The following is a 25736-nucleotide window of genomic DNA, read 5'->3' as shown; positions in this document are numbered from 1 at the left end:
ATTTTAATATTGATTCAATGTTGTCTATACTACTAAAGTGGCCGAGATGGCCCAGCGGTTAGAACGCGTGCATCTGAACCGATGATTTCGGGTTCAAACCCAGGCAAGCACCACTATATGTATGTGCTTAATTTGTGTTTATAATTCATCTCGTGCTTGGCGGTGAAGGAAAACATCGTGAGGAAACCTGTATGCGACTAATTTCATTGAAATTCTGCCACATGTGCATTCCACCAACCCGCATTGGAACAGCGTGGTGGAATATTTTCCAACCCCTCTCCTTACTGGGAGAGGAGGTCCAGCAGTGGGAAATTTACAGGCTGTTACTTTACTTTTATACTACTAAAATAAAAGGGGTAACCAGCGTCTATCAATAAAAAATCTGTGTCTTAATTATTATTTTTTTAATACTTAGACTTCAACAAAGGCATGTTAAGTTAGTAACGGTACTTAAAAAAAAAACAAAAGATTGAATTTATCTACGGATAAAATATTTTAATGAATATTATTTTTGTTATATCTGATATGGTCAGAACTTGCAACGGCGACTTCAATTCTTCGAATTCCACTTTGTACAAAATATTAACAGAATGTAACAGTCATATAATGTCTATAAGTTAACATTTAATTTCATTATCTGTTAAAGATTTAAAACATTGTTCACATTTTATACAAATTGAATTAGTATCAAATATACAAATTATACAATCATATTCCACAAATGCATTAAATAATAATTGTAACACAATTTGACTTCTTCATTTCACTTTAGTTTTCATTTACGATATAATTTATTTATAAAAATATATATTTCACTATCCGATCTATGTTAATCGTATCAATAGATTGACGAAGACTTCGTTGGTTTCTTGGAAAAGCGAGTTCTTTCACCCTGAAAAATATTTACCTATATTATTATAAATTTAGTGTCAATCAGCACGATTAAATGGATTTTTATGGATGTGATGTGATTATTGTTTTACACAGAAAGGGCGTAAGTGCCATGATATTTCAGGATATTGACTTTTAGTTTTTTTTAGAATTATGTTCAGATTTTGCTTATCTACAGTTGCGTCGTAATTAAATATCAATGAGTATTACTAATTCATATGCGATTTGAAAAAAATAAATAAAAAAGGCAACGAACAGGGAGGAAGAGAGCTGAAGACTGAGCTTAGTGGTTTGCCGTGGGAGAGTTCTATATTCCAACAGTGAACAGAAAGGGGTCAATGATGATGATGATTGTGATGATGGTTATGATTATGATGATTATGTAGACGGGTAAGTTGACTGACTCATAGGTCTTTGATCAGATAAGGCCGCAGATCCGGAGGGTGTAAACTCCTGTTCGGGCCGATAAATATCGGTAACTTGGTGGTAGGGCTTTGTGCAAGCCCGTCTGGGTAGGTACCACCCACTCATCAGTTATTCTACCGCCAAACAACAGTACTCAGTGTTCCGGTCTGAAGGGTGAGTGAGCCAGTGTAACTACAGGCACAAGGGACATAACATCTTAGTTCCCAAGGTTGGTGGTACATTGACGATGTAAGGAATAGTTAATAATTCTTACAGCGTTAATGTCTATGGGCGATGGTGACCACTTACCATGAGGTGGCCCATATGCTCGTCCGCCAACCTACACCATAAAAAAAAAAAAAAAAATCTGCAGAATTCCCCAGTGGCATCTAGAAGCGTCGGTCGGCAGATGGCAGCACTCACTCAGGGCAGCCAGCGGCGCGGCACGAGCTTGTAGGCGGCCAGCAGCAGCGCCCCCGCGCACGCCGCGCGCAACGTCACGCGCAGCGCGCGCGTCGACAGCGACGGCGGCGGCACGCTGCCAAACAAACAACACGTCATTAGTTTTATATTTTTTCACCTCAAAACGATGTTAGGGTTCATTTGATGTTTAAACTCACACCCGGAAAAAACAACACGTCTTTATTTCGGCATAAGCTACCTTTTCAAACGATGTTATGGTTTCGTTTGATGTTTTATTTCACACTTGATTTATAGTGAAAAAACTTTTAAAGTTAGTTAAGTCAATACAAACACTAATGAACAAACTCCCAGTACTTGACCTTGGATCTTGGTTTTAGTTAACATAGATAATATATTCACACTAGATTTATAGTGAAAGAACTTATAAAGTTAGTTAAGTCAATACAAAAACCAACGAACAAACTCTCAGTACTTGAACTTGGATCTTGGTTTTAGTTAACATAGATAATATATTCTCTTTTTAAGGTTCGTTTGATGTTTTAACTCGCACTAGATTTCTAGTGAAAGGCCAAACAACAACACTATATATCTTTATTTCAGTATGAGCTGCGTTTTCAAATGATCTTAAAGTTCGTTTGATGTTTATTCGCACTAGATTTATAGTGAAAGAACTTTTATAGTTAATTTGTTAAGTCCATACAAACACCAACGAACAAACTCTCAGTACTTGACCTTGGATCTTGGTTTTAGTTAACGTAGATAATATATTCTTTTTTTTTCTAACTAAAGACTTCTTAAAAGTTATATTATAAAATTTACTTAACTTATGTGCACTCAACATAAAAATCATGTGTAAAATCGATATATCACATTCTATATATTATGAACTTAATTATATCTTAGCACTCACATCAATACAAACAATATATCAATAAGTCAATACAAACACCAACGAACAAACTCTCATTACTTGAACTTAAGATCTAGGTTTTAGTTAACATAGATAATATATTCATCTTATTTTTTTCTAACCATAGACTTCTAAAAAGGTATGTTATAAAATTTACTTAACTTATTTGCACTCAGAACTCATATGTAATCTTAGTACCAGACAACACATAGGTCATGTGTAAAATCGATATTTCAACATTCGATATGGTATGAACTTAATTCTATCTTAGCACTCACATCATCAACGGGGTGATATCCTGAGGTCCAATTTTTCCCCAATGTTCTACAATTCCGGCCACGTGACCGATACCAACAACACCTACTATCCTACATGGTTCCCGACCTGTGAAAAAATACATACATACAGCAATTCAATGTATTAAGTAAAAATACTTGAAATCAGGATTACTAATAATGCTGTTAATATTAAACTCGGGCATATTCGCCCAAACTGAAATTGGCTATTTGACAATGCGAAAAATAAATTGTGAATTATTGTAATCAGTGTATATTATGAGTTTAAAAATGGTTATTTAATAACGAAACTTGAAAATAATACTTAATTTATTCAAAAATCAATAAATAAAAATGCATTTTTTCAAACGTTTGTCACGTGACACAATACGCTCCTGATTGACCGGGCTTGTGATGAAGTCACTTTGTTGTAAACCTTGCTTTTCTACTATATGTACCACAGATTAAAATACAGCAAAGTGACGTCACCGACCCCATTGCAGCCATATTGTTCAAGTAGCGTTTTCGCGCGTTATTTAAATATGGAATTTTTAATGATATTTTTCGGCAAATATGTACTAGAAATAAAAAAATCAACTTTAACTGGGTTCCTTAACCTCTACTAAATAATATAAAATGGATTTTAAAAACCAGCCAAATAGCCTATTGGGGGTACTCACAAGTATGGGACACTTTTTAGAAACTGACTATAAAGTTTTATATACGCATATAATAATTATTTTATTTTACAATTTTATAAAGGATGTTCCCTTTCCCTTTCATTTCGATTTCACTAATAGACAAAATGATTATCGAGGAAGATCTAAGTCTTCCCACACAGCGTTCCAAAAACGCGTAGGCGTTCGTATAGGAATAATACAAGAAATACTTACGCGGTTGTAAAGCGGCAACTTGTAAAGAGTGACACAGATACATATCCCTTTCAACGACGAACACTCGTTTCAGCGGTGGGAACTCCTCCGCCATTTCTTCTAGCATATCTTCAAGCATCTTCTTCTGTTTACACCGTTCCACTTCTTCTAAACTAGAATTCGAGAACCATGTTACATTAAAAAAAAAAAAAAAAAAAAAAAAAAAAGAAAAAACAAAAAAAAAAACAAAATTAAAAATAGGTTTCATTTGCTCAGACTGATAATATAAAAAGTAGATATATATTTTTTTATTTCAAAAAGATAATAAAATAAGTTTTATGTGAATGTGGTTAATGTATTTATAGATGTGGTTAGATATATCAAAATTTATACTTGAAAAGGAAACAGAAATGGAAAATCCATTAATGTTTAAATAAAATCACCCTTTATAAATTAATTTAATATTGTAGCTTTTGTAGTTGTTCAAAAATGTTACCTGATATTCTGATTAGACGTGAGCAAATGCCAAACGAATCGTATCGTCTGTCCCCACGAGAGAGATGATATGGCCCTTTGTAAAGTTACGTTGATAGAACGATCACCTAATTGGACGATACAATTTGGAATCTTCTTGGCCTGTTAATATCAAATAAACTTTATTCAAGTATGCTTTTACAAGCACTTTTGAATCGTCAATTAACAATTAAGCGAAGCTACCACCGGTTCGGAAAGTAGATTCTACCGAGAAGAACCGGCAAGAAACTCAGTACCTAGTTACTCTTTTTCAACATTTAAAAAATACAAAGTCATGTTAGTTAATATAATTATTAAAATTAATATATCCTGCTTGCAAGTCAACAGGTATTAATTTCACGCTTTTTTATCATCTACAAAATCTCGTATCGAGTAATACGCCTTTTTTTATCAATGTATTTTTTAAAAACGATTTGAATTTACGAATATAAAAAATACATATAAGCATAACGGTTTATTTATAACTAAACTATGTTATATAAGATATATTTTAATTATGTGTAGAATTTTCACTCAAGTATCACATATATATATTTAACAGATTCAAGACAAGACAACAATGTAGAAATAAGAAAGATTCATTATTTGACCTTGGGCCTACATTCATATATATATATTCATAATTAGATAAACGTGGGCGATGAAGTAAAATACATATGTTTTATGATAAAAAAAAAATTAACCTCTGCCATAGCACGTCGAAACTCGCCTCCAGGAGCCATACCAAGTTCCCTCGTAATGTGCGCTGACATATTCAGCAGTAGAATATACATCAGGCCATTAAAAACTCCATTTTGTGCCATTGTGGCCCTACGGGCAAAAAACGTTTTGGATAATTTAATTAGTAACTTAATTGCATAACTCTAATATTCGAATTTCGATCAAAGCAGCCCTTAATGGAGACCCAACTATGCAAGGTTAAGTTAAAAAAAAATCTAGTAGTTTAACCTTCATTATAATGATCTCATTAATCATTAAAAACAATTATTTTAAAATATAATAATTCCATATAAACAAAGACACAAAGACACAAATATGTGTCAATTAAAAAATAATAACAATAATACTTAATCTGTTTAAGATACAAAGTCAGGTTATTTAATGATAATGGTTAATCAAGTATAACTAATTAGAAATAAAATATGCACTATATACATAACCATTAATCACATTATGTCTGACCCCTAACCGAACGGCTTTATTATCACCCACTGTGAGACTAAGAAATACTGCACCTTAATTGTGTAGGTATTCAATAGATGGCCCCATTTTTAAATCATATTTACAACTTAGTGTGTTAAATGATTATACCTTATTTTAGCTATATTAATATTCTTAGCTTCTCGCAATATAATTTCTTCATCAAGTAATAAGATATTAGTTCTTTGATCACATAACTCTACCATCACTATGTGTGGACATACTTTTTGTATCACCTGAAAATATAACAAATATAAAGAAACCATACATCAAATTTTTTATTCAAATAACCTAACAAATCACCTATATATCATGGAAATTGAGAATCATTGAAGATGAAATATATTGTTAAATTAATTTGTAAGCTAATTTTAGTAACTGAAAGGCATATTTCACATCTGTTGGCAATCCAAATAAATAAATGAATATATCACTAAAAGATAAATCTAAGAACAGACCTTTGAGACATCCTCTTGTGACTCCAAACTGAAATGAGCAGTTCCTACCAAATACACCTTGCCTCCGTCAGGAGCATCTAACACTGTTACTGTGCTTGGCAATGCATCTTCTGACTTTTGAGCTTCTTCCTCAATCGATTGTCGGTCATTGCCTTGTAAATATATATGAATTTTTATATTCAACTATACATTATGTAATTTGACATAATACTATAACAATACATTTTTAGATCTCTAAGTACATGTTTGCTCATCAATGTGACAACTTTAGATACAATTATATAATCCTTAACTGAAATTCTAAGTTAAGAATGTACAGGTGAATAGGTGTTAGTTATCTAATATATTAAGAATGAAATAAAACTAGTTATAAGTTCATTACATCTGTATCTTTGTAAAATTAGTAGAGGCAGTAGATATTATTAAAAATAGACTACATGAATAATAAAATGTAACTAAATTTAATACATTATAGACTTTAGGAATATGTAATTAAACTCTTACCTTCAACATTACCTTCCGCTATAAGATCTGCTGTAACATCTTCAGATATTATCTCTTTCGTTGGATAGGGAGTAGAAGTAATAAAGTTAGGCCTATCTGAAATTAAATAAACCTTCTTTACAAAACAAGAAAAAAAAGAATTGTCCTCTCGCATTTCAAAGGTAAAAATGAAACATGAAATTGATTAGTTTCAATCCCCATTCTAGTAGTCAATGACAAATTGATTTTCTGTATTTTATTTTATTTTTACCAAGATTTACTCTTATCTTTTTACAATAACTAATTCTAACTTTGGTGTAAATTTTGGTATGATGGTTTGAAACTAATGCAAATTAAACAACTACACATTTGAACTCTAAAAAAAAGTTTAATTTAAATCTATAAAAATAATAATCACTTTTTCTAGCATTTTTCCTTTTCACCATTTGTATTCACATATAATTCAATTAAATGTGTTACAGGTATGTTCTAAAGCTACGACACAACTAAATCTTATACAACTTCAAGAAACCATACAAACCACTGGCAATACATTAATACCCTGCTATATAACCTTGCTCGCTACCAACTGCTTTTATTTAATATAATCTCATATGCTAATAAGCTGTATATTTAAAGTAAAAAATTTTTAAAAGTTAACTATTGGCTACACTAAGTAAAATATTTTTAGTTTTTCGTGGATATAATGGTCTTGAAAAATAATGAGTACAATTAAATGTAAGTAGTTTTACCACTATTTGTTGTGCTTTGATTCATAGCTGTGGGAGCATCACCACCTCCTTCCTCAGCCCTTAAGAACATTTGACATTCATTAACAATATCACATTTGACTGCTGGTGGCTTTGAAGGGTTGTTTATAAGCAGCTGTTCCCTTTCAGCATTAGAATCCATTTCACAATTTCTGCTGCAAAATATATATCATCGAAAAGTTATAAAGCATTATTATTTTATTTTATTTTTTATAAATACAGAGACTATGGTTGCTGAAAAATGTAAAAGTAGTGACGAAATGAGTGCTTACGTGGTGTAAGTACGACATTTATGTAGTAACAATAACTAAAATAAATAATATGATGAGGTTTATTTTCTGAGATAAACTAATTAATGGTTATTTAGTATAAACCAAATAACTTGTACAAAAACCACAAGTCATACGAACTATTTAAAAAGATCAAATCAAATACTTGCGGTTAACAAAAATAATACTTTTTATCAGATACAGTATCACATTATCACCTTCAATATTAAGTAAAGTAAGCATACCAATTTATTTATTCAATATTAGGTCGGTAATAATACAACTGTTTCTTTTTTTACTTTTTTTTTAAGCATTAATTTAAAAAACAATGTATCAGTTTTAATATTTCGACATAAGTTTTACAATTTACTGTGACATGTCGACCATAGACTATATAAGTTGTGACTTTTGAGAGGTGACATTTGACTGAAGTTGTGTGTTGATTTGATAATTTTTTATAATATGAGATTTTTATATCAGCGCTACATACAAGGAAATTTATTGGAATGATTATAGAAGTAGCGGTAGTTTAATGAAGAACATATACCAAATCTCTAATTTCCTAAGTTAAAATGTAAACCATTCATTTTAAGAATATAAACAATAGATAGCTGCTAATAATGTCTTAACCATGTTACCTTATATGTATTTTATGTCGACTATAACAAACTAGTCTCAAAAGTATTGTAATTTCTTTAAATTAATATGAAATATTTATTAATAATTTCATTAGTTTAAAATTTATATATTTTTTAAGGCTATATGAAAAAAAACTTATGTTATCTATGGATTGTTACATCACTTCATCGAATTCGGAATTTGAGATTTATTTTCCGATTGCATTCTAGGTTTTCTACTGTGCATTTCCATTTTCAAAAGCTCATAAAAAATCAAAATGAGCGCCTGGAGACAAGCTGGTCTTAAGTAAGCCAACAAGTGAATCAAAGTTTATTGTAATAGTTTTACAAATTTAATAAAATATGATATCTTTTTAGTTACATAAACTACTCCAACATTGCTGCTAAAATTTTGCGGCGATCTTTAAAACCAGAATTACGAACAGAGGCATTGCGACGAGATGATTCCCACGTTCGTATCACACCATGGACTGACGGCAGGCCAGCGCGTAAGTTACAAATTATAATATATATTTTTAATTAGGTTATAATTTAAAGCAAACGAAACAATTAAAGAATGGATCAAAAATAAAATCAATTGATTCATATTTCAGACGGTAAAAATACCTGTTAATATATTTATTCTATAATTCTATCTCTTAATGTATATTTGATTTTTCAGATGAAAAGGATTAAGTTATTGTAAGTTAGGTGACCCTACATATATTAATTCTGTTTTATTTTGCAGCATGTTGTTCCCAACTAACATTATTGAGCAAAATTTTTATAGGCTGGTTCGAGTTTTTCATGCCTGGAGTGTGAACAGCCAGATGAATTAAAGCTTAAATAAATAAGTTCTTTTTGACAGAATTTAATTACTAATATCTAGTGTAATGTGTGACATTTTACTAACAATATAAACAAATATTGCAAAAAAACTTAGATCTCGTTCTAATTTAATTTCAGATTTACAAAATAAAGCTGCCTAGATGATTACAATTTTGGAAAATTCAAGAAAATCAAGCATGAATTATTTAACTGTATAATAGTCTTACTGTAATAAAAATATCTTAAAAAAATGTTGTTTATTTAAATGATTACTTGATAAATTAAAGCATGTAAATTAAACCACTGTTACTCTTTTTTAAAATTTACTTTAACGGTATAAAAATTTATACTTCGTCTAATGTTTTATAATAAATTAAGAAGTGAAAACCAATTGTAAAACTATACAAGTTGTGAGATAATAGAATTGCTTCTATATCTCATTAGTTACATATTACCATTGAAATATGTTTATCTAGTTTTGCTATATTAAAAGATAAGTCTTAATTGAAAAAACTTATACCTTGTATCAGCAATAAATTCAAGTGTTATTCATTCATTTGGTGTAACAAATAAAAACCACAAATGTAAACAGGATTTTTTATTGTATTAATTTTTTTAACCTCCTTACTTTTACATACAAGTTAGCTTCCTTCACTTTGTCAATTATATTAGTACCCAATGGAGCTTTTGGGTCAATACTATCTAATGATATGTCATGAATTTGGCACCCTTTCTTGAGTTTCTCTATACCATTCCATGCAATCATTATCCCATTATCTGTACAAACTTTAGGAGGTGGTCTTAATACATTACAATCGAGTAGATTGCCAACATTTTTTAATGATTCAAATATATAATTATTACACGCAACACCACCTGAAACCACAATAGTTTTACTTTCTTTAAGTAAATTATTTTTAGTACAGAACATCACTGCTCTCTCTATTCTATGTGCTATATGTTCTGCTATGACCATTTGTAAGCCCGCACAGAGGTCATTTACTTCTGGAATAATTCTATCTCCTACTGCATTATGTTCACACTCCTTCCTTAGAAGATGTCTTACAAAAGTGTCTTGGATACCACTAAAACTGAAATTACAATCTCTATTTTTTACTAATGGTATTGGAAATGAGAATAATTCAGGGTTTTTGGATAATTTTGCAGCTGTTTCAATAGCTTTGCCTCCAGCCAGTTTGGAGTAGGCTGGAATATTTCTTAGTTTCATTCTTCTCGCTGCTTTATCTAAAACTTCCCCCGGTGCATTATCTAATGTATGTCCTAGTAAGAGAAAATTGTCAACATCCTTTACAAGTGTAAGTAAACAGTGTCCACCAGATATCAATACAGCTAAAAATGGAAATTCTATTTTATGAAACATTCGAGCTACTAATGCGTGGGCTTCCATGTGGTGAATTGGTATTATTGGTTTTTGGTAAGTTTTGGCTAAATACCTGGCATATTTAACTCCTATTTGTAAACTGATCAATAAACCAGGTTTTATAGTTACAGCAATTGCATCAATGCCATGTATATTTATAGAAGCTTTTTCTAAAGCTTCACTTACTGCTTGTTCAATATTTTCTCTATGCAAATCTCGGGCAATGAGAGGATTAACACCGCCATATCTTAAATGCAATACATTTTGTGAGAAAAGCGACTCTCCTAATACATCTTTTTTTCCAGTAACAACAGCACAACCTGTGTCATCACAAGATGTTTCTATGCCTAGAATAGTACTACTTGGTTCATAGCTAAGCTTTCTTAGATTTCCTCTTAATTGTTTCAGGATAAAATATCTTCTTAATGTGCTATATCCTCTATTTCGTAAAGATCTCATTGGAAAGTACATCTTATATATTTTATATTTTTTAATTCACGATTTTAATATTATGACATTACTTTTATCCTTATGAAGATGTAAATAAATCCAACGTGAGACTATATTAAAAAAATCCAAATATAAAATAATAGAAAACATTAAAAATTATACAATTTATGAATTTACAAAATTGTACCATAGGTAACTATTTTGAATTTTGCAGTCTTCGTCTGTCATATTGGAAACTTTGACAGTTGACTTTAATTTATGTCAACTGGCAGGTGTCACAGTTCACGCTAGCACTGTGCAAATATAGGAAATAAATAAAATGTCATCTACTCATTACTCAACATAAAGTACAATTCATTCTGTAATTCCATTTTTACACGAACTTGCTCTATATCGACATTTGATAGATTATATGGAGGAATATTTTAGTACTTTTAAAACCCGTTTTTATGGGCACTTTTATAAGCATCCTATTACTTATAGTATATACTATTACTTATAGTATATAATATTAATGTCGATTTTATCGGTCGAATATGTTGCGGCATAAATGTCTGGGAGACTGAGACGCCAGACGGACATCGCATACATGTACGTGTCGGGGGGCATATCGCATCATATCGCATAGAGAACGTCGACAGTCGACACTCGACACTCGATACTAGACATTGTGCATTTGAATAGTCACTTATATGATATTTCTGTGATATTAGTATGGATTATCGAATTATACTGAAATCATCCGTTGATATGAGACACTTTTTACGAGGAATATAAACACTAAATTAAAAAACATATCATATGGGAATCTACGAAACTTTAATATACTTAGAAAATAAGCTAAGTCATCTTAGATAAAGTAAATGCATTTCTTGAAAATGTAGTTTTTATAAAATATTTTTATATGCGCTTATGCACTTTGCTTGCTATTCTTAACACTACTTCCTCGGACGATAACTTCTATTGTCGGTACTGCGATATGTGGACGAGCGAAATGTCGCCAGACTCTCTCATCAAATCTCACGTATCCATCGCCTTTTTTCTCGACATCTTAAGTGACTTTAGACTTACACTCGCTTCTAAAAAGGCGAGGTGAATGGGAAACGCAATCTTCCCATATTCGTGTTCGATCAAAGATACAAATGTGTATAATCTAATAATTAGTAATATAATAATTAGTCATGATTTTGGCATTACATAATAAATAAATATTTTATATATTTATTTAACATTTATCATCTTAGCCAGGCAACAGTCTCAATAAATTTTATTTCTTCTTCATACTGTTTACTTTTATTATGTTATGGTGCTTATAAATTATATGTAATTAGATTTGTTCTGTTTTTTTTTTTATATTATTACGAATTTATAAAATAAGTCGGCATTAATCGAACTCATGTTTAATCGCGTTTTACTCAACTCTCAATTCTCATTAATACGATTGGTGTCAGATAGTTTGATTCTGCCTTTATTCATACCATAAACAATTATTTTTCTCCAAAAAGATTTAGATTGTACAGAGAAAGGTTGTGTTTGTACTTTGTACAATATATTGTTATACTTCATAGTTTCTCTACCTACTTTTTCGGTTCTTACTGTGTTTTAAATTTTATCCATGATTGTTGAAAATCATAGCGCAAATAAGTACGTGTTTTTGTGAAATATGTGTAACATAATCATCGAAGCTAATATTTTTTAAATTATTAAAGAGTAAGTAAAAAAAGCGATAACCTTTAAACAATATTTTTAAATATATGAACAGAATTTCTTGCTTATAAACGTTTTACTTTAATAAAGGTGTACTGCAATAATATTACAGTTTTATAAAGGTGTTCGTTACAGTAATTATTTACGATTTATTCACAATAATTCCACATGCGCGACAAAAATTAATGATAATTATAGCGAAGTAAAATTAAATTTAAAGTAATCATTTTAAAATTAAAGTAGTTGTCAAATTGTATGACAATTTAGTAACGAATGCTTTCAATAATATAATATTTAAATGGTCATGTAGTGTGTATATGTTTATCAATAGATCTTTATTTTATTTTTTTCAGATTTTATGAACAAATTCGATAGCTGACCGATGCAAGATGCTTTATTTAAACATTTTGAAACAATCTACGATTGTTCACTTATGTTTTGCTATATCATACTTCACATCAGGCTTAATATTAAGTCTTATTCAAGCTATTTTATTCTTTAGCTTAAAGACATTCAATAAAACATTGTACAGGAAAATAAATTATTATCTTTCGTACTCATTTTACTGTCGTAAGTATTCCTTTTTTTACTTTTATTTATATCTGAACATTCCTTCTTTAACTGTATGTTTAAAACTGGTCCTGAATTACATTATTACATAAATTGTATGTTATCTTTTTTAATCAATATAAAGTACATTAGTTTCACAAATGAGTATTCTCATCATGTTTAAATAATTAATGATAAATCTCATTTTCGAAAAATTCTTGGTAATGCAATATTTTTATATTCAAATATATATTCTAAATTTCTTTTACAGAATTAGTGTTTATGTCAGAATGGTGGTCGGGTACAAAATTGTCTATTTATGTCAAGAAAGATGAGTATGATAAGTACTATGGGAAAGAACATGGGTATCTCATAATGAATCACAGTTACGAAGTGGACTGGCTTATGGGATGGCATTTCTGCGATGGAATACAAGTTTTAGGCGTAAGTACATCACAATTTTTAATTGTTATGTCAAAGGTGAAATGTTATCCTGCTTATATATACAGGTTAATGTCTAGTTAAATTGGAATCTAACGAAGGTTTGTCAATGTGGTATAAATTTGCATTTCTCTTCACCATTTATCTAGAGAAATACTTGCCACTCATAGTATGTCTGTAGAAAATTAATAAGTTTATATTTTACTCATTGTCTTGCAGTTTTTGCATGCATTACTACTTTTTTAACATTAGCAAACATTAGTAATGTATTACTAAGAATATCAAGCAACATTGTTACTAGTGTTTGCTAAGAAATTACTAAATATCTTTTTATGTAGTCTGCAATATCAAATGTGTTGAGGAACGCTGGCTGTGTTATTTTTAGTTTTAATAATTTGATTGAAATTAACAGCAAGTACAATATTATATTATTATTTTATTTATTGATAATGATTTACTCTTTTTACATGAAAAAAATTGATAGTAAATTTTATATGTATAAAATTTAGTATCAATTTTTCATTTGTAGAATTCAATTAATCAAAAGGGTAATTAAAGACAATTATTTAATATGAATATAATCTAATTTTATTTCAAATAGCTTTTTTAATTCTATTAATTAAGTAATGTCTAGTTTTGTCAAAAGCAAAATATGATTAATAAACAATACAATTATAATGTAGTATACATTTGTGACTAAAGTCATCCGAAAATATTAGACAATCTTGTTGCCTTTGGCAAGACTGCTTTGATTGGTGCATATTGTGCTCATTCAGGTCAATGTCCTATGATAACTACTCTAGCATTGATCCATTTTGTTCGGGAAACTGTAAATTAGACAATTGAACGGCACAATTTTTAATGTATGATTTTTTTATATTTACAAAAATGATTTCATTTGTCATAATAATTATTTAATAACTTGCTTTATCTTTTATCAACAATTAAATTGAAATAAAGCATAATCATTTAAGACAGACTGTGACACTCAATTTTTTTTTTTTAAATATTAATATCTGATTATTTTATTTCATTCTTAATTGTTAGATTTTGTATTTTTAGAAGAATTTCGATTTGTGTTTGTGTATGCTCATAAAAGGTTATTGTCTAGTATACCTCAAATACAAATAATAATACTTTATTATTTATAAATTATTAGTAAATGTAATTCAATATCATAAGATGTTATTATTTCAATTGATAGTATGTTCATTTTTTCTTTAGGTCAGAGTTTTGCCAATATTTCCAGGTATCCTTATAACACATAATCAGTTTATCTTTGCGTACTATAGAATTATAGTTATCATCATTACATAGTATAAAAAAGTCGTCTACTGCTGTCTGTCCCTGTATATGCTTAGATCTGTAAAATTACATAACGGATTTTGATGCGGTTTTTTTTTTAATAGATAGATTGATACAAGATTAAGTTTTATATGTATTATACATGCACAATATAATAAAGAAACACAGATAATTTTAGTGGTCTCTAAAATGATGTCGTAAATAAAGACATATTTTTACGTTTACATTGCAAACTCTGGTTTAACCCTACGAGATAGATCAAAATAATGTACTACAATATTGTACAACTTATAAAGGTCTTAAAAAAAGTCTACGATGGTATATGTCTCTCATAGGGATAACCCATTACAGCTACTTTCTAGCCTTTATTTTTTATGAGTAATAATGGTTTATTTTCGAAGCGATTTTAAGCAATACAGTATTAATCCTTATCCAATCAAGTACATAAAAATTAATATAGACCATTATGGCGCTTTACAGATGTAATGTAAACGAATATTTTCGAAGATGTTACGCATTTAAAACACACGGACATAGCGGTTTGTTTTGTCTAATGAATGAGAAACTATGAACGAAGAACTGTGTGATTTCTGTATTAATTAAGTATCAGCATTGCACATGTGTATCTTATAAATATTGGTTTCAAATCAGAGATATGGCTTTAAAACAAATATTTTGTAAATTCAATATGGACGCCAGGATGGATTAGGACATTTATTGCAAGTTAAGTAGAGTATAACTTCAATTGAATACACGCGAATGTATAAACGATTTTAGTGTTCCATCGAAATATCATGACGGGGTTCGAATCTAATCATTAAAAAGTTTTGGAATTCATGGATAGATTCAATGGATTATGAGAGTTTAGGAATGGAGAGTGCACTTTTCAGAGTGCGGTGCCCACATACTTGTGGTCTATATATATCACGCGCAGTTTACAACTCGCTTGAAAATACCCGCCGTGGCTGAAATCGGTCAGATCTTTATTCACTTCCCAGTGTACCTATAAAAATGGTCATTAAAAATGATTAATGATTAGATAAATCACTGTAAAATATATTTAAGATTTGTTAATAATCATGTACGTTAATCAATTTAAGTCGTATCAAATAATTAGGGAGATATGATATAATGATATTGGATATGAATTTTGCACAAGCTAGTAACAGTGCTATTTTATTTACTGAGGGCAGTCCAATGTCGTATCAATGATTTACTCTTCGATAATATTTAATTGAGATAAAAAAGGCACATTGTCTGCGTTTGTGTTCTAATTTTTATCATTCCTTTACTGGACCAATCTTTTTACTCCTAAAAATGGTGCTCTTTGAATGCCAAATCACTGCACACGAGCGAATTTAGTATATTAATTATCCTTACATATACTTCTTCTTCTTACATCTTTTCGTTTTTTTTGTTATTTTTCTTTCGATGGTATCTTTCCCATCGCGTTGCATACTTGTGTTCTAGAGTTGTTATTTGAAAGACTGCTTTTGTTTACCACAGCCTTAAAAGGGCAACTGCTCAAATTTAGTTAGCTATCAGGCTATTGCCATCACCGCCTTGTTCTATAAGATAATTGAGTCTTTGTTAAGAGGACATTTAAGCGAAAACTCGGATTGGGACTGAAATTTTTTCCTTTCACAACCACTCTTTGTAATGCAAACCAGCTTTCACTTGTGGTTTTTTCGCACTGACGTGACTTTCGAACCTCCAAAGAAAAAGCTTTTTTATTGTTCAAAGGTTGGCAACCCACCTTTATCTTATTAATATTTAAAATGAAGTCCATGTACTTGTGCCATATTTTTTGCCAATGTTTTTCAGTTGTTAAGAAATTGACCAAAAATTTTTGGTGTGGTAAGCCTTTTGGTTCAAGCCCGACACCCAGTTAGTTTATCTAACGTAGTTTATTTTTTATTAGGTAGTTATATTTTTTTTTTAGTTATTTGTAATTTTACTAAAGATTATTCAATCTAAATAAACCTACTCGTTCATATTTGATACGTATCGGTCTATCCTGCAAGCATTCAGCACGGTTACACTGACGCCAGCAGGTATATCCTGTATCACTTCCACCGCCATTTTTATTTACTATCAAACACCTATTAGTTAGTTAAATGTAATAGGGTAATAAGTCATTTTATGTTAATTAAAATTTATAATCAACAAATTGTGTAAAACTTTATCAACTTAATGGTATCACGGCTATTCTTTATATACTAGTTTTTTTTAGCCCCTTTACTTTACGTGGATGCAATTTATTAATAACTAGCAACCCGCCCCCGGCTTCGCACGGGTGCAATACTGATACTAAATATAGTACTGAATTTGTTTATTAACGACATTGCAAAATTATCATTTTTTTTACTATAAGTATTGTTTATTATCACACTATCCATTAAAAAAAGCCGCATCAAAATCCGTTGCGAAATTTTAAAGATATAGGGATATAGAAAGCGACTTTGTTTTATACTATATAGTGATAAAATGACGTGTAAGGAAAATATTAATTAGGCATCATACACTGTTTTGTAGCGTGTATTTATTTATTCATATCAATGTTTCACAATAATAAAGTTATTGTGAAACATTGATTAAAATTCGACCACGGTATATCTGTGGAGAACATAGAATCGTTTATTGATCTCCATATTATTATATTACAGTTAACATATACGGTGTGTTCTTTTTACAAGTTTATACTTAATTTTACATATTATACGAGCGGCTCAAACTTTGCAATTAAATTTTAAAACAACATTGTTATTTTTCAAATGTTATTTTATTCATATGACATTGTAAATTTACTATATTCCGACTGCGACGATAAAATCTAATAGCTATAGGTACTAAATTTAATATATAAATATCAAATATATAAAACAACTTTCCTTAACCTAAACCTATTTAATTTTTTTTAAATTCAAATTTTCGAATGTATGCAGTTTAAAAAAAGTTATAAATGCACTTTTATTAAGTATATTTAATAATAATAGCTAGCTCATATCCGGTATGCGTGGCGATGCATCTTCATGTTTATTTCCGATCCGATTTGAGCTGTATTCTAATATACTCTGTGTTCCTATTATGGTAGCGATGAATTCTAAAACTTTGACGTTTATGCTCTGCTGCAATATGGATACTACTAAAACCTTCTCCATGAAAAAATACATACACATGTGTCAATTTCTGTGATGATCGGGCAAATGACGTCAAAGTAATTTTAACTTTGAAAAGATATACTATTTTGGAAAGGACGTTCAGACGACATTATCAAAACAAATAAATATATATATATATATAAATTATCAACATACAATGTCATGCTAATAGGTAATTTAATATGAATTAGCCTAATGTAGCAAAAGAGTTTCTAACCATGGAGTTTTGTCAAGTCCACTCCACCCATTCAAGATCCGTCCTCTCGAGCCTTTTTAGTTCCAATAAGTCCTATCCATCGTTTCGATGCCTTCGTTCATAAGCCCTTATCAATCAAATCAATATTCGTGTTTGGTGATAAAACCGGTCTTATACTCAGACAGGTCTTCTCTTTTCAAACGCTTTACAAAAAAAAAAAAAACCGAATCATTGAAATGTAAGCGTGATGTAAAATCTCCTTGGAACTGAAGACGGAAAACAACATACTCATTCTACTAACGGTGCATAAACCATATAATACTATAATTAATATTCTTATCAAGTCACAGAGAGAATAAATCAGCTATTAATACTCGCATGTAATATTTTGACCATTTGAATACAGAGTGTACTCTTTAGGAAAAATAAGTACATCGTAAAAGTCGGTTTAGGATTTGTGAATAGATTCTTTGTATTTTATGAAATATGCACAAAACAGCAGTTTGTAATTCATCTTGTTCTTTGGTATAAAATATTGTAAACGATTTTTATAACCCGAACTATATATAGGGATATATAGTAAATTTATCTCACATTTGTGCCCCTATGGGCAAATTCCTATCGCGCGTCTACACGCACAGTAAGGAATTTCAATAATTACTTACATAACCAATGCGCCACTAACCTTGGGAACTGAGATGTTATGTTTCTTGTGCCTGTAGTTACAATGCATCATAAACTTTCAAATTGGAACCAAATACTCTAAAGATGGTGGTATACTATATAATGGGTGGCTGATATCTGCCCAGACGGGCTTCAACTTAAGCCCTACTCCTACCACGTCCATATACATCATCTAAAAAACTGTTTATATAAATTAAAACAATAAAACCTTGTGCTTCGTCGTCGTCTTTTCCAGAAGAGGAAACTTTTACGGTCTGTTAATTTGTATCATCGTATTATATATTAATGTAATAATAATATTATTTGTTTTTCAGAACTGCAAAGCCTATGCTAAAAAATCCATACAGTACTTGCCGCCTATTGGTTGGATGTGGAAATTTTCGGAATTCGTATTTTTAGAAAGATCGTTCGATAAAGATAAGGAAATAATAAAAACTCAGATATCAGAGATTTGTGACTATCCAGATCCAGTTTGGGTGAGTTAATTTAAATATTATAACATAAATATAGATATGTGGACTATATGAAAAACAGCATTATTATAATTAGTTTAACTGTTTTTCAACTGGAAACGAATATATCCGGTTTTATTAATGATTTTTAATCAAAAACATTCTAAAATCTTTTCCATGACGTAATTAATAAATTAAGTGACGAACATATTTCCTATAAATATTATAAATTTCCTATATATAAATATTATAAATGCGAAAGTTTGTGAGGATGGATGTATGTATGTTTGTTACTCTTTCACAAAAAAAAAAAACTACTGAACGGATTTGGGTGAAATTTTACAGTAATATAGGTTATACATCAGAATAACACTTAGGCTAGACAATTTATTAAGATTTTATGTAATTTGGTCATAATGTAACGATACATATCGCTAGTTTACTATAATAGTTGTATTCGGTGTAAATCTCGTATCTTGATGTGACTATGTAAGTGAAATACACAGTACACTCTTTATTTGTTGTTTATGTAACAATTTGTAATCAGATGGTAATCGATATCGCAAATATATATTATATTTCGATCGCACCTTGAAACCTTGACTTGTCGATATATTATAATCACTTCGTAATTATCTAATAATAAATAATTTATATCGAGTCGATTGTTCGAATAAATAATTTAACTTCCGTAACTTTAACTACGTATGTCTCGTTGTTTTTTTTTTATCTATTGTTAAGTGTAACGTAGACCTTATTTGCGAATCATGAATATTTAAAAACGCTTTTCGTACATTATTGTTTTTTTAATTAAATGATAATTATGTATCGTCAATTGCTGTATTAACAGTATTAACATTTGTTTTTTTTTCTTTTCAATACTTACTCGTGCAAATAGTATTTAATTATTTAACAAGATAGCGTATACCCCTTATTTGTCGCGTCTATTACGTCTACTAATTATTATCATTACATAGTATAAGACAAAGTCGCTTAACGCTGTCTGTCCCTATGGATGCTTAGATCTTTAAAATTACACAATAGATTTTGATGCGGTTTTTTTAACAGATAGATTGGTTCAAGAGGAAAGTTTATATGCATAATACATACACGATTTAACACAAAAACACAATCATTATAGAGGTTTTAAAGTAATGTCCATTATCAAATTAAGTACCTTAAATATATGGTGCATAATGGCCCTTCGAAGCATGTAATTTTAATGAATATTTTCGAAGGTATTGCAGATTAAAAACGTAGGGAAATAAAGGGTTGCATTGTCGTCTGAAAAACTGTGTAACTTGTAAGTAGTATATTCAGTATCAGCATTGCACCCGTTCGAAGCCGGGGCCGGTCGCTAGTAATATTATAAATACGCTAGGTACTTATACTAATCGCGCTGTCTCTTATAATTATATATATATTAAAATGATTTTAATTAAAAAATAATTTAATTAGTAGTACACTTGTTTATACATCGTAGTGGTATAAGGGGTACACCCCTTTTAAGTATATTAATTAAGTAGTTCTTCAGTTAGACATTACAAAAGGACGTTACTTGAGTTTGGATTCCTATAGTTATATATGTACATATATGTAGATGATAACATAATTTAATTAAACGATAACAATAATATTTTACACACAAATCCCAAACGTTATATTTTATTATTAATATTCCATACACATTCAATGTTATAATATGAATATGGAAGTGACATAAGTAATCAATATAAATGTATGATATTGTACATCGTGACTTTACTGTGATCAATGACAAAGTAATATTTGTCCCATACAAATAGTATAATAATAGAATAGCAATAGTAATAATTGAGAGTTGTCACACAGAACGGACGAAGCTTGTAGACGAAAGAGATACAAGAGAGGTGTAGTAGGACACAAATTAGATGTAGCATCGGAAAATGCAATGGAATGAAATTTAAACCGATTACTGCCGATTTACACAACCAATAGAAATAGCTCCCTATCGCGCCATTCGTCGCTATAGATTCACCCGTCAGAGAAAGCAAGTGCATGTAAATCCACGAGTCAAATTGACGAATATATTCGGTCATATGATATTACAAGTTATTACGTTTGTGTAAAGATCATATTCGCATGAGAAATAAATATTGATAATTTGGTATAGCGTACTCAATTCGGATGTGATCGGTTTTACGAATTTTGCCGATGCGACATTTAAGTTGTGTCGTACTATAACTACAGCCATAAGGGACATAACATCTTAAGTTTCCAAGTATAGACGATGTATGCTAACATTACTGACTAGGAAACCATAAAAATTCGGATGATTAATTAATTAAAAAATATTCCAGCTACTGTTGACACCGGAAGGAACCCGGTTCACAGATAAAAAACATGAAGCGTCGCTTAAATTTGCCAAAGAAAAGAACCTGCCACTTCTCAAACATCACTTGACGCCTCGCACTAGAGGCTTTACGACCAGCCTGGAATACTTCAGAGGCAAGATACCCGCCATCTATAACATACAGCTAGCCTTTGAGAAGGATAGCAAAGTAAGTCCAATGAAAATAATACTAAAATGTATGTATTTATAAATAAATAAATAAATATAAATATGAGACATATCACATACGTAATAATGTAAAGTAAAGTAAAAGTAAAGTAATGTAAGTAGATAAAGCACTTGTGTTATGGAAAATCAGACGTTACTTTTGATTTTCCATAGGTACCACAAACGGTACCACAAACACCCAGACCCAAGATAACATAGAAAACTAATGATAATCTACATTGACTCAGCCGGGAATCGAACCCAGGACCTCGGAGTGGCGTACTCATGAACACTGGTGTACACACCACTCGACCACGGAGGTCGTGAATTTATTAATTTTGAATTTATTAATGAAATGCGATTTTTTTTCGTCAAAGGTTCCACCTACCTTAACCAGCATGTTGTATGGCAAGCCGGTTCATGCGCATCTGTATATCGAGAGAATACCCGTCGAGAATATTCCGAAAGATGAGGCTGAAGCCGCTAAATGGCTACACGACATTTTCGTTATAAAGGTAATATAAAACAAAACATCCTTAACTTTATTAATATTATATTATACAGCCGAAAGTGAATCTGCTTCGTCGTCTTAACTATACACTAAAATCGTGATAGTTTTCTTCAATGTATAAGCAGGAACACAGAAATGACAGGTCTACACATGCGACCGGAAAATCGCTAAATTTTGTAATAAAACTAGTTATAACGGGTAGACCCGTGACCACGAACGCTGTAAAGTGCTCGAAACGTCGGGATGTCAAAAATAATTAATATACGCGATTCAAATCCGTTATAACTAGTTTTATTTCAATGTGTAATAATCGCGAAAATTTAAGACAACATGAATCGCTAAATTTATTATTTATTTATAATTAGTTCAATAAACATCAAATAATTATCTAGATTTGACTAATTTGATGTCAAAATTTTCTCATGTTTTTTGTTTTTTACATTGCAATAATAACAAATGAATAATTGATATGTTTATAGGATAAAATGCAAGATTCATTCGTCAATACTGGCGATTTCTTCCTCGAATCCGGGGTAGAGAGAGTGGAACCGTTCCAACGGCCTAAACGTATCTATTCACTCGTGAACACGCTGGGATGGGCCGCTTTAACTCTCACCCCGATGCTCTACTACCTACTCGGACTCCTATTTAGCGGGAAACTTCTCTATTTCTCCATCGGAGGAGCGATTCTCGCGGCATGTAAGTACAGCTTAAATAACTTTATTTGAAAGATCTTGGAAACTATCTGTCTAATGGACTTGAAATGTAAGATAGTCATTCCTTTACATTTACATTATAGATAATAGAGATTTGGATTAGATCTGCCTATCTTATTAAGAAATGATTTATGGTAAACCTTTATGAATTTAATTTCTGTCCGTTGTATTGACTAATGGTATGTTTTCTTATACAAAAAGCTGAAGACATTTTTTTAACATATCAATCCATAATACCTATTATCACGATTTGAATGAAAAAATACATATATACATTAGATAGCCGAATTACTGATACAAATTAAAGAAGCATTATAATAAAATCACAATTTGTATTTAATGGTAGCTTCACTTAATTGTAAAATGACGATTCAAAAGTGTTTATAAAAGCCTACTTGAATAAAGTTTATTTTGATTTTGATTTTGAATATATTATTCACTACACATAGTTCTTAATTTAAAAAATATTATGACATGTAACAGAGTAATTAAAAATCTATCCCATACTCAAAGAATGGCAAAGGTTTTCTATTTCATACCTAACACATGACGTCAGAACCTTAAAATGCGAGTAAGGGTGGGGGAAACAAATAGTTGTATACATATTGTAACATATTTTTTTTATATTTCAGTCTATATTCTACTTCAAAAGTCTATAGGAATGTCCAAAATCAGCCAAGGATCGTCATATGGTACAGAGACAAAGTAGTAAATTAAACATTATTTTTTAAATGACATTGCCGGCGAAAAATTATAGATAACTGTAAAAAAACAGTATTGTAAAAAAATGTTATTTTAGAAAAAAAGTGTGTTCGGTTTATTTTACTAAATGTAACTAACTGAAGTACGTCGTAGTTCGAGATGATTGTAAAAATCATTTCGACAAATTACTGAGATAATTATATTTTTAAAATGAAGTATTTAACGAAATTAAACATTGTTAGATTTTACAATGACGGTACACAAAAACTTTTTATGACTTGAAATTTGTTTTATTTACATAATAATGTATATGTAATGACTTTTGTTTATTATCTGTTGTTACTACTATAAAAAAAAACAAGCATTCAATTTAGAAAGCCTTATAATATATGTAGTCTTAGCCTTATCATTTTGACAAATCTTTGACCCTAAATTTTATGAAATAAGACTGTTTTGGTTCAATTTTTTATATTTCTTATGTTTGGGAGAAAACATTTTAGATCTTATGTTTGACAGCCTATTGACGATATTTCTTGTGTTAACATTGTCTATGGTTGGTATATACATGTCGAAGGTAAAATTGTTAGGGTCGTTAGTTTATACTAAATTTAAATGGTTTGTAAATTAGACAAATTTTTCAATTAAAAATCGCATAAAGTTTCGCTAGTTTATAAAAAAAAAATGTATAGGTCTTTTCATTTACAACTGAAATTGACTAACAATTTAAAAAAGAATATATTTCGTTGCAAATTTTTCGTCAATGTACAATTTTTCTTCAATTTATATAAACTAACGGCCCTTAAAATTTATTCGGCTACATATTGAACGTAAAAGTAAATAAAAATGGATTAAAATTTTAAATATGATTATCGTAACAATATGATGCAATGTCAATATTGTCTTGCATATTCAGGTCAGGTCACTCAACACGCACAAACATAGTTCATTGAGCTTTTTATTGATTTTATATATTTGCATTTAGTTCTGATATCCTAATTTAATGTATACTAAGAATTAAGTAATTAAAAAATACTTTTCATATAAACAAAACTTCTTATTTAATATCTTTGTTAAATTTTTCAACTATATATTGAAAAGATGAGGTGTATTTCTATAGGCGCACATTTTCGCAAGTACGTAACAGAAAATAACGTCGCGCAACCATTTTTTTTAACGAACGTTTATAGTTATTATGATGTTAAAGTAACACTACCGTTTGAGTAAGTCCTGTATTTTTTAAAGAATTTTTTTTTTTTTTTATAAAAACAAACAAGCAATAAAAACTTATTTTTATAATTAACATAGAATAGGTACAGAATAAAGGTGACGGTTTCGAATAATAGTCCTGTAATATAAGAAACAAAACCTATTAAATAGTTTGTAGACACTATATTTTATACCTTATTATTTTCATCAGGTTTTTATAATGTTTTAAAACGATGTAAACGAACATACCCAGTATATAACTTGTCTCAAGCACTTGATGTTATTATGTTTGTGTGCAATGTTTTCTGTGTGTGATATTAGATTTATTTAATCATTATTAGAATTCATTGTTGTGTTTTGATAAAGTATAATTTTATAAAAACTGCTAAACTAAGCTATCAAGAAATTGTATACAAAATTGTCTCAGTTTTTGTTGTACTTAGCTATCTTTTATTAATTTATTTTATTCAGTATATTCTAAATCTAAATTATGCTTTTCGTTCTTTGGAGGCTCTCGTGTATTTTTTTAAATTATTGTTATATTGGGCAATGTAGATACATTGAGTGTTCGTTAATAGATACTATGTGCAAGTACCTTGTTTATTATTGTTATGTATAAACATTTTTATTAAATCCTTTTCAGGCAATCATTTGTTTTATTTTATTATATAAAAATAATGTGGTTTTGAAATTATAACTTGAAATATGAAACAAGTTTTTAATATAAAATAAGTTTTCAATTTTTATTGATCCTCTGGTTAAGTTCGAGAAAAAAAAAACATATTATTATACATAAAAAAA

The 25736-nt window shown here is 29.8% G+C and overlaps 4 protein-coding genes across 8 annotated transcripts; 2 read left to right on the top strand and 2 right to left on the bottom strand.

Annotated features, from left to right (window-relative positions):
* Positions 1-387: 387 nt before the first annotated feature.
* LOC124530204 (traB domain-containing protein-like) lies at positions 388-7895 on the bottom strand. Of its 4 annotated transcripts, none has more exons than XM_047104221.1 (11): positions 7736-7895; positions 7204-7376; positions 6473-6568; positions 5969-6120; positions 5622-5746; positions 4994-5120; positions 4273-4412; positions 3798-3949; positions 2908-3013; positions 1720-1834; positions 388-892 (listed from the first exon to the last, which is right to left on the bottom strand). In XM_047104221.1, the coding sequence occupies exons 2-10, from the start codon at positions 7361-7363 to the stop codon at positions 1720-1722; spliced, it is 1173 nt and encodes a 390-aa protein (XP_046960177.1). In that variant the 5' UTR covers positions 7364-7376; positions 7736-7895; the 3' UTR covers positions 388-892. The 4 variants fall into 4 exon arrangements, with proteins under 4 accessions (XP_046960177.1, XP_046960178.1, XP_046960179.1 ...); XM_047104222.1 differs by having other exon boundaries at positions 7709-7891; XM_047104223.1 differs by lacking the exon at positions 7736-7895 and adding an exon at positions 7494-7629.
* Positions 7896-8220: 325 nt separating this feature from the next.
* Positions 8221-9527, top strand: LOC124530205 (protein stunted-like). Of its 2 annotated transcripts, XM_047104227.1 has the most exons (4): positions 8221-8414; positions 8486-8616; positions 8790-8809; positions 9074-9527. In XM_047104227.1, exons 1-3 carry the CDS (start codon positions 8386-8388, stop codon positions 8801-8803), a joined length of 174 nt encoding a protein of 57 aa, XP_046960183.1. In that variant the 5' UTR covers positions 8221-8385; the 3' UTR covers positions 8804-8809; positions 9074-9527. The 2 variants fall into 2 exon arrangements, with proteins under 2 accessions (XP_046960183.1, XP_046960182.1); XM_047104226.1 differs by lacking the exon at positions 8790-8809.
* LOC124530203 (probable tRNA N6-adenosine threonylcarbamoyltransferase, mitochondrial) lies at positions 9519-11001 on the bottom strand. Its single transcript, XM_047104220.1, has one exon. It carries the CDS (start codon positions 10785-10787, stop codon positions 9534-9536), a length of 1254 nt encoding a protein of 417 aa, XP_046960176.1. The 5' UTR covers positions 10788-11001; the 3' UTR covers positions 9519-9533.
* Positions 11002-12207: 1206 nt separating this feature from the next.
* On the top strand, positions 12208-24984 carry LOC124530280 (1-acyl-sn-glycerol-3-phosphate acyltransferase gamma-like). Its single transcript, XM_047104355.1, has 8 exons — positions 12208-12476; positions 12827-13043; positions 13294-13466; positions 19124-19285; positions 21601-21801; positions 22178-22315; positions 22791-23010; positions 23660-24984. The coding sequence occupies exons 2-8, from the start codon at positions 12863-12865 to the stop codon at positions 23734-23736; spliced, it is 1152 nt and encodes a 383-aa protein (XP_046960311.1). The 5' UTR covers positions 12208-12476; positions 12827-12862; the 3' UTR covers positions 23737-24984.
* The last annotated feature ends 752 nt before the right edge of the window (positions 24985-25736 follow it).

Source organism: Vanessa cardui, chromosome 6 (assembly GCF_905220365.1).
Source record: "Vanessa cardui chromosome 6, ilVanCard2.1, whole genome shotgun sequence".
NCBI lineage: Eukaryota > Metazoa > Arthropoda > Insecta > Lepidoptera > Nymphalidae > Vanessa > Vanessa cardui.
The sequence above is the reverse complement of the archived record's forward strand: the minus strand, read 5'-3'. Positions and strand labels throughout refer to the sequence as shown.